Source organism: Mauremys mutica, chromosome 1 (assembly GCF_020497125.1).
Source record: "Mauremys mutica isolate MM-2020 ecotype Southern chromosome 1, ASM2049712v1, whole genome shotgun sequence".
Taxonomy (NCBI): domain Eukaryota; kingdom Metazoa; phylum Chordata; order Testudines; family Geoemydidae; genus Mauremys; species Mauremys mutica.
The window spans coordinates 225,447,944-225,461,877 of NC_059072.1; the positions used below are offsets into that span (position 1 = coordinate 225,447,944).

The following is a 13,934-nucleotide window of genomic DNA, read 5'->3' on the forward strand; positions in this document are numbered from 1 at the left end:
TAAAGCATTTCCTTTAGCAAACACACAATTGCAAATATAGAAATCAAATCATAAGACTAATTTGCCTTTCTAATTAATACTCAGTATTAATTAGTAGAAACTACTCCAGGAGAACTTGGAGACATGACTGTCCTCTCTTAGATCCAAAAAGAGTTCTCTGAGCAAAACAGGGAACACAGACAAAGGCTTCCCTCCACAGAGATTTGAAATTCCCCTGTCCCTTGATTGGTCCTCTGGTCAGGTGTTTCTCAGGTTACTGAGCTTGTTAACCCTTTCCAGGGAAAAGAGACCTTAACCCTGATCTGTTTATTTATGACACGCCCCCCAAATCACAGACAGTGGGGGAACCACACTGGCGGTGATTTCCTTCTAGAACTTTAAAATAAACAGATTAACAAAACACATGCACTATTACATATACTACTAAGTATGTAAACAACAAGATATTTGACATTGAGCAACACTTTTTATGCATTTGCCCGGACATACTTGGCGACGTCCTTGCCCATCCTCCCAGTGGAAGGACTTCCCCAACCTGTCTTTGGTTCTGTTCACCCCAGAATGACCACTGGGATGTCATGGCCCAAGCTTAAGAGCTTGTACCGGTACTTAGTTGGAACTACCAACTGTTTTTGAGGATTCTGGCCTTTCTGGTGTCCACCAGAAAGAATGTCCTTATATAAAAGTCCTTGTTTTACAACAAACTGGAATTGGGTAGAAGAGCTGAGAGGCGGTGGGTTGCTGCGTGCCGCCGCCCAAGCTTTCTTAAGGCTGTCATCGGCTTCCTGCTCCGTCTGGAACTGTTCCCTTGAGGCGGGAGACACCAGTTCCTCTGGAAGCGATGTAGGTGATGAGGTTGTTTCCGTTGTCTGTGAACCGCTCTCCGCTGGTGCACAAGGTGATATTTTAGGCTCTGGCTGAGCCTCTTGGGTAGAGTTGTTTGCTGCTTCTGCCAGTTTAGGCCCGTTGGCGCCCCCTGGCAGTGGAGTTGTAAGCGCTGGCGTCAGTGCTGGCGCTGGTTTTGCCGCTGGTTGCTCTTCCAGTTCCGGTCCTGGGACTGGATGTACTATGGCTGCTGTAGTTGCTGGCATGGGATCCGGTTCCACCACCTTTGTCTGGGTGTCTGGTAACACAGACCGGGTCTTGGTGGATGGCTCAGGAACAGGGATGGGAGTGCCTGCTTGTTTGGCCTGGCTGCGGGTGACCACTCCCCCCGTCTTGGCCAGCTGCACATGGTTGGCCAAGTCTTCCCCCAGTAGCATGGGGATGGAATAATTGTCATAGACAGCAAAAGTCCACTTTCCTGACCAGTCCTTGTACTGGTCTTCAGGGATGCTGTACCCATGGCAGGTCCTTCTAAAATTTTTTAAGAAGGCCTCAGTGTTCTCACCTGCCATGTAGGTGGGAAATTTCTTGGGATGGGGAACAGTGCCTTCTGGTGTTGGCCACACCCCTCTGCAGTCAGTGAATTTTATGTGTGGCTTGCTGGTGTTGCTTTTTGGTGCTGGTCACACCCCTCTGCAGTCAGGGAATTGGGTTGCTTGCTTCCCAATTTCTACCCTGTCTACTCGCGATTGAATAGAAAGAAACAAAAGCTTTTGATTTGCAAATGGTGTTTGCTTGTTTGCTGGCTTACAAGAAACTAGAAAATCTGGTTTGGTAACTTGCCTTTAGCAATTTCTAATGCTCTCCCAGTAGGGGTCCTTCCTAACAAAAGCCTTGTTAGAAAAACCTTACAAGAAAAAAGGGAAAAAAAAGAAAAGAAGAAGGAAAAAAAAAAAGTCTTTTCCTAACAAAGTCTGTTAGAAAACCTTACTTCCCTCAGCTAAACCCAGCTGAAAATCTGTTTCCAAAAAAAAAAAAATCTCCCCCTCCTGGCTTTCAAGAAGGTGGAAAAACCTGTTTTGCCACTGTCTTTTGCAAATTGCTAAGTACCCTCTCAGTATGGGGTCTCCTATAACAAAGCCTTGCCAGAAAACCTACCCCTCCTTTTCCTCCAAGGTGCTTTTCTAAGCCACCCGAAAGAAAAACTGCTTCCAACAAAGCCTGCTGGAAAACTTAATTCCCTCCAGCCAAACTGCTGAAACTGCTTCTAACAATACCAGTTAGAAAAGGAATACTTGTAAACTCCCTCTTCTCTCAGGTTGCTTTCCTGCTCTAGAAGAAGAGAATAGCTCCCTTCAGCGTAGCCCAGCTGAAAAAAACTCCTTCTAACAATGGGTTCGAAACTCCGCTGCCACCATGTCCTAGGGTCTCACCCCCACTTTGAGCTTGTGAGTTCAAAGATGGGGACCTGCAGGTATTCTCCCCCCACCCTAACCCTTAGGGTAGGTTTCCTTCTCGCTGCCACCACTCGATTTATTCGGTGAATCGAGACACCCCTCTGTTCCCTCCTCCTCCTTCCAGAGACTTTCCTGGGGTAGCACAGCTCAAATCACAGAGGGAGAAAGATTCCTTTCACTTCCCTCTCCCTTCCCTGCTTTTTCTGCTTGGAGACAACCCTTGTCTCCACAGAGTGACGCCTAGCTTCCTTCCCCTGAATCCACAGGTAAGGAACTTAACCAAGTCCTGAACCTAAAAGAGTTTATTAAAAGAATAAAAAAAAGAAAAAAAATACACAATCTCTATGAATCCAAGCTGGACACTCATAGGGTATAACCTTATCAATCTCTGGAGAGAATTCCCCCTCCCCCTTTCTCAGTAAAAGCAATATTAGCAAACAGGAATAAAGCATTTCCTTTAGCAAACACACAATTGCAAATATAGAAATCAAATCATAAGACTAATTTGCCTTTCTAATTAATACTCAGTATTAATTAGTAGAAACTACTCCAGGAGAACTTGGAGACATGACTGTCCTCTCTTAGATCCAAAAAGAGTTCTCTGAGCAAAACAGGGAACACAGACAAAGGCTTCCCTCCACAGAGATTTGAAATTCCCCTGTCCCTTGATTGGTCCTCTGGTCAGGTGTTTCTCAGGTTACTGAGCTTGTTAACCCTTTCCAGGGAAAAGAGACCTTAACCCTGATCTGTTTATGGTTTGTTCCTGCAACCTCAATAAGTTTTCTTTGAAATACAGCCAGTTTTCCTCGACTCCTTTCCCCGTCATGTTATTCTCCCAGGGGACCTTGCCCATCAGTTCCCTGAGGGAGTCGAAGTCTGCTTTTCTGAAGTCCAGGGTCTCTGTTCTACTGCTTTCCCTTTTTCCTTGTGTCAGGATCCTGAACTCGACCATCTCATGGTCACTGCCTCCCAGGTTCCCATCCACTATTGCTTCCTCTACTATTTCTTCCCTGTTTGTGAGCAGCAGGTCAAGAAGAGCTTTTCCCCTAGTTGGTTCCTCCAGCACTTGCACCAGGAAATTGTCCCCTACACTTTCCAGAAACTTCCTAGATTGTCTGTGCACTGCTGTATTGCCCTCCCAGCAGATATCGGGGTGATTAAAGTCACCCATGAGAACCAGGGCCTGTGATCTAGCAACTTCTGTTAGTTGCTGGAAGAAAGCCTCGTCCGCCTCGTTCACCTAAATAAGATGACTTTTCAGGTGAATAGTGTGTGCTGTTCTGGTTTTCTTTTCTTTACGGTTAGAATCCAGTTACTGGACTGCTTTCGGCCAGCAAGGAGCAAAAGGATGCTTGGGTCCGAGACAATGTCTACAGCATTCTGGCTGTGTGGGGTCTGGGAATGGCTTATCGGAAGAATGCAGACCGGGATGAGGATAAGGCAAAAGCCTATGAACTTGAGCAGGTATGTCTAAATATCACACGTAGTAAATTTATTGTTTATCCTCTCACAGCTTTTCTTTCATGTGATGCTGATTTTTATGTTATGCTGTATTTATAATGCTCTTGTGGCCAGGATATACAAGGGTTTCCAGACACATAGAGTCTGGGCTGGTGCTAGCACTTTCCATCTGTTTCTCTTGGGTACTTATCTAGCCCATGTTACAATAGTATCTGAGCAGCTCACAATATCTAATGTGTTTGTCCTCACAACACCCCTGTGAGGTAGGGAAGTGCTGTTATCCCCATTGTACAGGTGGGGAACTAAGGCACAGAGAGACTAAGGGACTTGCCCAAGGTCACGTAGGAAGTCTGTGGTGCAGCAGGAAGTTGAACCTTGGTCTCCCAAGTCCCAGGCTAGCACCCTAGCCACTGGACCAGCCTTTCTTTCTAAACAATTTATAATCTAAGGTCCCAGTCCTCCGAACACCCACACGGTTAACTCTAAGCAGTCCCATTACATTCAGAAGCGCCTAAGTGATTGCAAGATCAGGATCGAAGAAGGCAAAACATGAGGGTGGCCATGGGGGGAGGAGACAATGTACAAGAAAAGCTATGAGAGTGATAATTGGCACATGTGCTGTTAGTTCCATTGTCTTAAAATTGCAGTATTAATGATTTTTTTATTATTATTTATATGGGGAGGGTTGAGGTAAAGGGATGGCAAGAAGAGTGGCTTAATAGGAGCAATGGGATGGTGGGTGGGGGATAGGAAGGGATGGAAATTAGAGGGCTGGCAGAGCAGGACTAGCTATGAAAGGACAGTGAGGGAGAGAAGCAGCATGAGGTTAGGGGAAGAGCCATAAGGTTAATTCTTCCCACCTGGAGACCCTGCTCAACTCTCCCACTCCATGTAGTTGGGAGGATGGGTTTGTCCAGTGGGCATTTCTGCAGTGTCCTCTTGCAATTTTGGAGACACTGGGTGAATTTAATGCTTGACTTTAATCACCAACCCATGGTTGCCTTGGAAACCTATTATGGGAGAAATAGCCCAGACTCAATAATGTGTATTGTCTCTTTGTATTCTGAGGCCATTGCATAACTTCAAAATATTCTTGTTTCAGGTACAAATATGTGCTTAATTACTGGATTTAGGGGAAAATCCTACTGTCACACTTGTCTGGGGTGGCTCATGACTGTGAGTGCCTGCCGCAGGGCAGACACCCCAAACTGGTGTTGTATTCTGTAATTAGATTTCACCAAGCCAGTGACAAATGTGAACTCACTGTAACAGTCTTACCATGGAGTCACAGACAGTTCCCTGACACTCTCCAGCCTGTCTTGCCACCCAGACAAACTGGACTTTGTGATAAAATGGATACCTACACCAAAAATCACACCACATTTAGGTTGTTTTCCAAGAGACTAGTCACTTACCCCAGATCAATTGGTACTCCAGATCTTGCACCAAAGAAACGCCGGCAGCCAGTTCTATAATAAACTAACTAAAGGTTTGTTAACTAAGAAAAGGAAATGAGAGTTATTGAGAGGTTAAAGCAGGTTAAATATATGCACTGGTGAATCACAGTTTGTAATTCCAAATGTTGGCAATGATGTGGTAAACTGCCAGTTTCACAATTTTGTAATAAACTGCCAGATTCAGGGTACCCAGATTGTCTCTGGGGATCTCTGCTTTGCATCTGCTTCCCTGTAAGAATCTAAACAGTCCAGAGATTCAGGATCTTTCCTTGAGTCCATACTTATAGCTTCTTCTCACAAAAAACAAGCTGACAGGGTCACTACCCATGTGGGCTTTTCCTTTGATGACGAAGAGAGAGGAATGCATTTTGAGTCTTTGACCTCCGATCATCACACACAATGACCATTTGCTTTGAAATTAGCAATTTTCAGTTAAAGTTCTTCATTTGCATCCAACAAGGCATCTTTCTCCTTTGATGGGTTATTTAGTTGCAGGGGTGTACACAATCGTAGTGTTTGCTATTACATTATAACGGGATACACGTAAGTGAAAACAATGCAAGTAGCATCCCACTAGTTTTCATGAAGTTTAAACACCAGATACACTCTTATACATTTAACAGTGAGGTGAGAATACAATATTTTTTTCAAGTGACCACGTATCAGTTTCCCCAAAAAGCACATTCAAGGCAAAAAATCTAGAAAAGAAAACACACATAAATATATTTCTTTAAAAGGATTTCAGGATGTTCATGTTCACACTCATGGCAGGCCAGTAGTAGAGACCCTGAGCCTTGTTAAATACTGTCTAATACTGGTAAGCAAACTGGTGACTTTAGACTTTAATTATTCTCTTTTATTCTTACAGAATGTTGTGAAACTGATGCGGGGACTTTTGCAATGTATGATGAGACAGGTAATCTAATAACCCAGGAGTATGTACTCAGTTGCAAGGTCAGATCTGGTGCTTTAACATCAATTTGTGCATGAAAGGGAGAGATTAATTGTGAGAATATGGTATCCCAGATTGAAGGAGTGATTGAAATTCCCAAGACAAGTGGTTCTCTGGAGTCCTTTTTGTATGATAAAGAATGAATCCCTTTGGCACCTCCCTTAGCCTCATAGATTTGAAACAATTGGTAATACATGTTTTATTAAAATTTAAGTCACTGCTCATATAAGTGTATTGCATATGAGCAAATATATTTATACCATGCATATCTGAGGACAAGTTCTTGTTATATTTACAAAGCATTTCATTTCAGAGCAGATATTTCTTTTCTTTTATCTGAGACTTCAGTTGATTGATTTTTGTGTGTACATATGTGGGTGTAATAAAAGTATTTGAACCTGTGCAATTGCTATGAGCAAAGCTCTGCTCTTTTATACTTTTATGACTGGTCACACCTATGACAAATTGCATTTATATCTGTGCAAATAAATTGCACAGCTTGTAACTAAGGCCTCAGCTCAGCAAGGCACTTAAGCACATTCTTAAGTGCTTTGCCGCATTGGAGCATATAAGAGTAAAATAACAAAAATCCTATTCTTGGAGCATGTATGTTCTTGACTAAAAATCCTCTTGCAAAGTTTTTTTATTTTAAAATCTTGGATGTTCTTTTTAGATGGACAAAGTAGAGAAGTTCAAATACACACAGAGTACCAAGGACTGCTTGCATGCCAAATATAATTCAGCCACTTGTGCCACAGTAGTAGGGGATGACCAGTGGGGACATCTACAAGTAGATGCAACTTCCCTTTACCTGCTCTTCCTGGCACAGATGACTGCATCAGGTAAGCAGAAGATGTTTTAGCCATGATCATTGGTGTAGATTTTTTTGATAAAAGTTAAACGTTGTAACTACCTTCCATCAGAACAACACAAATAAGTAATTAAAGTTTAATAATGTGGAAATCTGCCTTTCTTCTACAAAACGGAGTATACTAAAAAAATCACCAAAACATGTCCTTGGGAGAAGCAGCCCTTTGCTATCAGAACTCCCCTCTTTCAAATTCAAGAGGACAGGATGTGACTACCTATGGGTGTATGTTAGCATTGCTACTTATTGACCAGAGGGTTTTCTCCACTTCTTTATGTACCGTGGGAGCACTGTCTCTGTTTTATCACAAGATCTTTTAAGTATATAGAGAAGCCTGGGCAGCCTATTGGGTTTTGTGCATCATACTCTGCATAATGGTTTGAATGGGTTTCCCTGGCTCTACTTTTGCTTGTGAACCTCATGTCACCTTTTTCTTCATGGGGGCACTTACAAATATCAGCACTTTCCTTTAAGTGCATTACCAGAGAGGATTTGCGGAGGAGTATCTGCCATAAATGAGATGGCAGTTGTATCATTTATCTAGCTGTGCAATGAAAGCAGTTATTGCTTAAACATTGTTCCTAGTTAAATATTTAAATGCCCTATGGCAAAATGACAGAAAAAATAAGGCCGTGATTTACAGCAATCAGCAGTGAGCCTCAAGTCTAGTTATTGAGAGTAGTATTCCCAACCTGAAATGTCCAAGCCAGTCTGAGTCCTGAAGGTACATGCCGGTAGGAAAGCAGATGAGCTATCACTCTGTACGGAGTTGCTTCAAACATGAAAACTTGCCTCCCATGGCTGCCTTCCCTCGAAGTCCACCCCCGCCCCTCCCAACATGCGTAATATTTTAGAGGGGGCTGGTACAGTGAGCTGTGATGGAATATCTATTTCCTTTTGATGCCACACATATGGCTCCTTGATAACTGGCAGGAAAATATCTCATACTCCTGGGATGGAATAAAATATGGTAGGTAGAATATGTGAGCAGGGAGTACTACATTTAAAACTTCTTTGCACTTACGGGGATGTAATGTCTCTGTAAAAAGAGATCTGGATCAGTTGAGACTCAGGTGTTTATTAAGAAAACAATCATTTGAAGTAGTAAAGCAGTAAAAAGCAACAGTGAGTCCTGTGGCACCTTAAAGACTAACAGATATATTGGAGCATAAGCTTTCGTGGGTGAATACGCATGATGAAGTGGATATTCACGGTGAATACCCACTTCGTCATGCGTATTCTCCCACGAAAGCTCATGCTCCAATAGATGTGTTAGTCTTTAAGGTGCCACAGGACTCACTGTTGCTTTTTACAGATCCAGACTAACATGGCTACCCCTCTGATACTTAAACCAGTAAAGCTGCTCATGGAGGTGCAAAGCACATAGCGTATCTCCGGATCATATAAGTCCATTGTGCCTGTGAAGGGTAGACGGTAGTTCCACTGCTACCCCGCCGAGAGCTTGGATCAGTTGTTGGTAGCCTAATCGTGTTCATTTAGTAACTCTCTGAATGCCAACTGTCCTGACCATGGTTCCCTGCTCACTGGCATCATATTGTTTGAGTGCTTTGCAGATGCCACCCACCACGTGGTCCTCTGGTACCTTCTATCCTCAGCGCCCTTTGCAACGGTCTTCCCCTGCAAAAGTGGGTGTCAAACCTTCCGGCACTCGCCCTGTGTGTGAATGTGGCCCTGAGAGTTTTATATTTTGATGAGTCTTTGAAACAAAGAATATGTATTAGTGGCCTTTAAAGTGCTATCTCAATGGCAGCTATTATAGGGATCTTTCCACTGATTTCAGCAGGCATTGGTTGCTAGTGAATAAAATGAAAATTTGGAACTAATTTTCTGTCAAACATTTCAATTTTTGTGTAGGAATGTAATTTTTTTGTTCTGTTTTTAATCAGGATTGCATATTGTATTTACCCTTGATGAAGTTGCCTTTATACAGAATCTTGTTTTTTACATAGAAGCTGCCTATAAAGTCGCTGTAAGTATTTAGTTTATATATAAATGATTTGAGTACTTCCTAGGAACTGACTGAACAGAATTTCTTATTTCTCTGCTGGGAAGGAATATATTCTGACTGAAGGGTGGGGCTGAAGCAGCAATCTGATTATAAGATTTCATAGCTGATTTATACAGTAATTAAAACATCATTCCCATTGCTTGGAACTTGCTACTCTGAATAGGCAGGAAAACAAGCCGAAGTGGGGACCTGAAATGATTAAAGTTTAAGGATAGGTTCTTTCAGAAGAACTTCTTCAACCCAAGTTCAGTCATTTAAAAGCTTCATTTACCACATATATATAGCCTGAACTTGCTTGAGTTAAGAAAGGCTCTGAAGTCTGGATCTCACTCAGTGAACATGAGTGAAATTACATCATTAGAAAGAATTGCATCTGTCTGAGATGATATCCAAATTTGCTTTGATAAACCATTTAACCTACCATATTGTTTAAAAGAGAAATATACAAGCACAAAAGTACCCAGACTGACCTGGAAGGAAGTACAAGTTAATAGGCCAAACTGTGCTCTCACATATACTCTTGAATTCCTAATGGGCCTGATTTGCCACTCTGGAGTAGCCCTTTTCTTTGTGAGTAGCACCACTGAAACCAATGGGGTTCCATGGCCAATGTTCTCTGAAAGTTGAGATTTCTGTATCATATCGAAATTTGAAGTAAGATTTGGTTTTGTTTCTTGATACTTACTGTCCCAATTTTGTCATTTAAAAAAAAAATCATTCTTTGTGGAAAAAAATAAAAAAAAATTGCCAAGTTGTTTTTAAGGCGGGAGTAGTGAGATGAAGGGATTGGGAGAAGGTATATGGGTTGGGAGTTGCCTTCTTTGCTTTGATTTTCCTCCTCTACCAGGAAACTAGTACATGACTAAGGCCCCAATCCTGCTGAGATTTACTTGCATGAGATTTACTTGAAGCATGTAAGAGGTCCCATTGAATTCAAAGTTAAGCATGAGTAAGCCTTTGCAGGATTAGATCCTAACTCTATCAACAGATAGGTCCTTCCATGGTGGTGTTGGGTTGTGTATTTTTAACTCAGCTGTTTTTCCTTCTTTTACTTTCAGGACTATGGAATATGGGAACGTGGTGATAAAACCAATCAGGGCATCCCTGAACTGAATGCAAGCTCTGTAGGCATGGCCAAGGTGAGAATATTTTTATTGATTTGGTCTTCATATGTAGAATTAGAACAGTGACTCTCTAACATGTTTGTTTGCCTCACTGTGTTGGTTCATCTGTCTTTGTGGTTGCTAATTGATTGCATCAGAATATGTATTTTAGTGGCGATCACACATAAATCTCAATGTCATTTTAGTCCTTTTGTGGCCTTAGTTCTAGTCTCTGAAGCCTGAATATGTCTTTCTGGAGGGGGCTATGAATCTTTCAGAGATATAGCTAAATGTACCAGCATAAAGTGCTTGCTCTCTCTTGGTATTAAGTATGCTGCTTCCATGGTGCTCTTAAGTCCGAAGGAAGTTCTGGAAAGGTAACAGAATGCTTGGTTAAGGAGTTAAATAAAAATAGTTTGGAGAGGAAATGAATAACAGAGGTATAAGTCAGGCATTGTGAATGCCTCTGGCCATGGCTACACTTGCAAATTTGCAGCGCTGCAGCAGGGTGTGAAAACACACCCTCTCCAGCGCTGCAAATTGCGGCACTGCAAAGCGCCAGTGTGGTCAAAGCCCCAGCGCTGGGAGCGCGGCTCCCAGCTCTGTACGTTATTCCCCACAGGGAGGTGGAGTACGGACAGCGCTGGGAGAGCTCTCTCCCAGCGCTGGCGCTTTGACTACACTTAGCGCTTCAAAGCGCTGCCACGGCAGTGCTTTGAAGTGCAAGTATAGCCATAGCCTCTGTCTCACAGTGCAAGGACAAAGAGACATTCAGTGAAATTGAAAGGCAACAAACTTAAAACTGACAATCTACTTTTTTACACAGTTCCTAATTAATCTGTGGAACTCACTGCCACCAAATAACTTGAGGCCAAGAGCCTAGTAGGTTTCCAAAATGGATTATAAGGAGCCCTATAAGTAGAATTCAAAAAAAGGATTTATATGGATAGTGAGACATCTGCAGACACATTATATAGGAAGAGGGAGAATTCTGCATGCTCTCGCTGTAGACCAACCAAATGTTGATGGGAGTAGGATTAAGCTTGCTCCATAAGTGTCTTGTGGGTTCCTTTGAAAAATCTGTACTGACAACTGTCAGTACTGGAGAGAGCACTGTGCAGTATATCCCTGCTGGGAGTGAGATATCTGGCTGATGTTGCACTGCAGGAGTTAAAATGCATGTTTTGCTTTTAGCTGAACAATCTTCTGTGTTTGCATGTGTGAGGGAGCAAAGCAACCCGCTGCTAAACAAAAGGAAATTTGGTTTTCTTTGTTCAATTCATTTACTCTTTTTCACTAGAAAAACAAGAGGTAAGGAAGAGAAATATGAAGTGGAGGATAACTATTCCCATGGCAGCACTGCAGCATGGATCATGATTTCTTGATGGGCTCTGTACATGCTTGCTCGCCTTTAAGTCTCCCTTGGGTCCAGCTGCAAATTCCCCTACAGGAAATTCTTGTCAGCAAACACTGACCTACTGATCTATACAGTAGACCAACAGAGAGATGCTATTCATAGTTTCAGAGTTTGGCAATAACACTCCTCATATTAGCTTTGCAGGATTTTATGTATTCGTGTCTCCAGAAAGAACAAGACAGAAAGGGTTATGTTCTCTACTTGTATGCTGCTTGTGTCAGAAATTAATTTGCACTGCAGTGAATACCTAGGATGAAAACAGAAAAGGAGACCTATTCGCCTCTGGTGTAATTCCGTTGACGTCAGCTCCAGAAGAGAGCTGTGTGAGAAGTCTGCCGGCCTGGCTCCTGAGCTCCAGGCATCAGCTGTCTCTTTGTCCCATCCCTATTGCAGGTCCAAGATCCCCACTCCAGCAGAGTTACAGATTTCACAGCCCCTTTGGTATCAATCCCTCTGTCCCCATCATCAATTTTGGAGATGCTTCTGCAGCTCCCTCAGAGGAGCCCACCTCATAGGAAATATTCCTCTTCTCCCCTGTTCCTTCTTAAGACTGTAGCAGCTGAACTAGAAGGATATGATAATCCTCCTTTGGACTGAAATAGCCTCGGTCGGTTGACCTTGAGGCATGCTGTAAAGCCCATATTTTTGAATGGGCAGTTCAGGTGGGGTGTGGGATTCTTTGAGAATTGGGGAGATTGGCAATATTTTCTTGATTCAGTAGAGATGGGTTGATTGTTATGCATTGCATTTTTAACTGATGGAAAGTGGGGGGAGTCATCTTACATTTGCTTAAATCTAAATACATAAATAGGACTTTTTTAGAAAAGAGTGAGGTCAGAAGTTCCCACGTTTTCTTATCAAGTGTGTAAGAGCCCAATCCACAAGTCATTGAAGTCAATTGGCATCTTTCTGTTGTCTTGAATGGGCATTGGATCAGGCGGGAAGTGCACAAATCCGGATTGACATGTGTCTGTGTTTCTGAAGGCTGCACTGGAAGCAATTGATGAACTAGACCTTTTTGGAGCCCATGGGGGGAGCAAGTCTGTGATTCACGTCCTTCCTGATGAAGTTGAACATTGCCAGGTAAAGAGCAGCCTTCAAGGTTTCTTTGCTATAAGGGGGCACAAACGAGTCAGTGACAAGCACCCTGCTTGTAGAAAATGTTGATTAAGCGAAACCAGAACTTTAGCATACAATTTCACGCAATACACTGTGTATCCTATGTAGAGTAGGTTACGTGCCACCAATGAGTAACATTCCCGTTTCAATAGTTCTCATTCAATACGTTCCCAGCTGTTTTGAACACTGATTATGGGCTCTTTTTGCATCTGACATGATCCCTTGAATGAGGCTGATTGTTTGACATATTTTGTTCTGTGTTTGTATTTTGCTCAGTCTATTCTATACTCCATGTTGCCAAGGGCATCCACGTCAAAGGAGATTGATGCTGGACTCTTGTCCATTATTTCTTACCCAGCTTTTGCAGTGGAAGATGTCAACGTTGTTAATGCAACCAAAAGTGAAATCCTCACCAAACTGCAAGTAAGAGTTCTCTTTTTTTTTTTTTCTTGGTCTGTTTGCTTGCGGGGAGAGGAGGTAATAAATTGAGTTGTCTTCTCCTGCCAGTTAGCTGAAAGATTGCAGGGCATGGTGGGTGTGCATATGAGGAAGAGGTAGCTCTTCCCTCCCCAGAAGTAATATAAAATAAAAAAAGAACTTCTATTATGCAATGTTAACTTTTTCAGGAATGTTATTTTTTTTCCCACAGGGGCGTTATGGCTGTTCTCGCTTCCTTCGAGATGGATATAAAACACCAAGAGAGGTCCTACTTCTGCAGATTTTCAGTAGTCATTTTAAAGATTTTTTTTTAACCCAAATTTATCAAAACTTCATGCCTGTTTTGTTTATTTTGCGCTACATAAAGTGATAGCCTGTATCATAACTAAGATTCTGCATCGTCAGGAAGAGTACACAGTGTTATACAATCCAAAGATCAACACATCCACACTGATAATGAACCCTGGCCAAAGGAGATTAGATGATAGAAAAACAATTATTAACAACAGGAAAACATAATTTGCCATTCTAATATCGAAACCAAACATATTTTTATAACTGGTTATGTTTCCTAAGGGGAGATAATAGCACACTCAAAATCACAACCAACAGGGAATAAAGATTAATTCCCCATGCACACAGTCATCAAACAGTGGGCAGAGCAAAGATGATCTTGATAAGATCTAGGTTTCTGGGATTGTATAGGGGTTTGGTTGAGTATGTGTGGATACGTATATGTGAGAAGAAAAGGTGATAAGTGTAGAAGTGTGGCTTTATCCTGTATTTCCTTTGGTTTTGGAGGGGGTAG

At 42.3% G+C, this 13,934-nt stretch overlaps 1 protein-coding gene across 5 annotated transcripts in view; it reads left to right on the forward strand.

Moving 5' to 3' along the window:
• The window catches only part of PHKA2 (phosphorylase kinase regulatory subunit alpha 2), a 72,399-nt gene that overhangs the window by 11,344 nt on the left and 47,121 nt on the right, over positions 1-13,934 (forward strand). For all 5 annotated transcript variants that reach the window (XM_045016777.1, XM_045016548.1, XM_045016867.1 and 2 more), the window contains exons 3-10: positions 3,588-3,746; positions 6,069-6,116; positions 6,826-6,994; positions 8,928-9,010; positions 10,108-10,188; positions 12,554-12,652; positions 12,965-13,111; positions 13,338-13,391. In XM_045016777.1, coding sequence (XP_044872712.1) covers positions 3,588-3,746; positions 6,069-6,116; positions 6,826-6,994; positions 8,928-9,010; positions 10,108-10,188; positions 12,554-12,652; positions 12,965-13,111; positions 13,338-13,391 — 840 coding nt within the window. The remainder of the gene's footprint in view (positions 1-3,587; positions 3,747-6,068; positions 6,117-6,825; positions 6,995-8,927; positions 9,011-10,107; positions 10,189-12,553; positions 12,653-12,964; positions 13,112-13,337; positions 13,392-13,934) is intronic.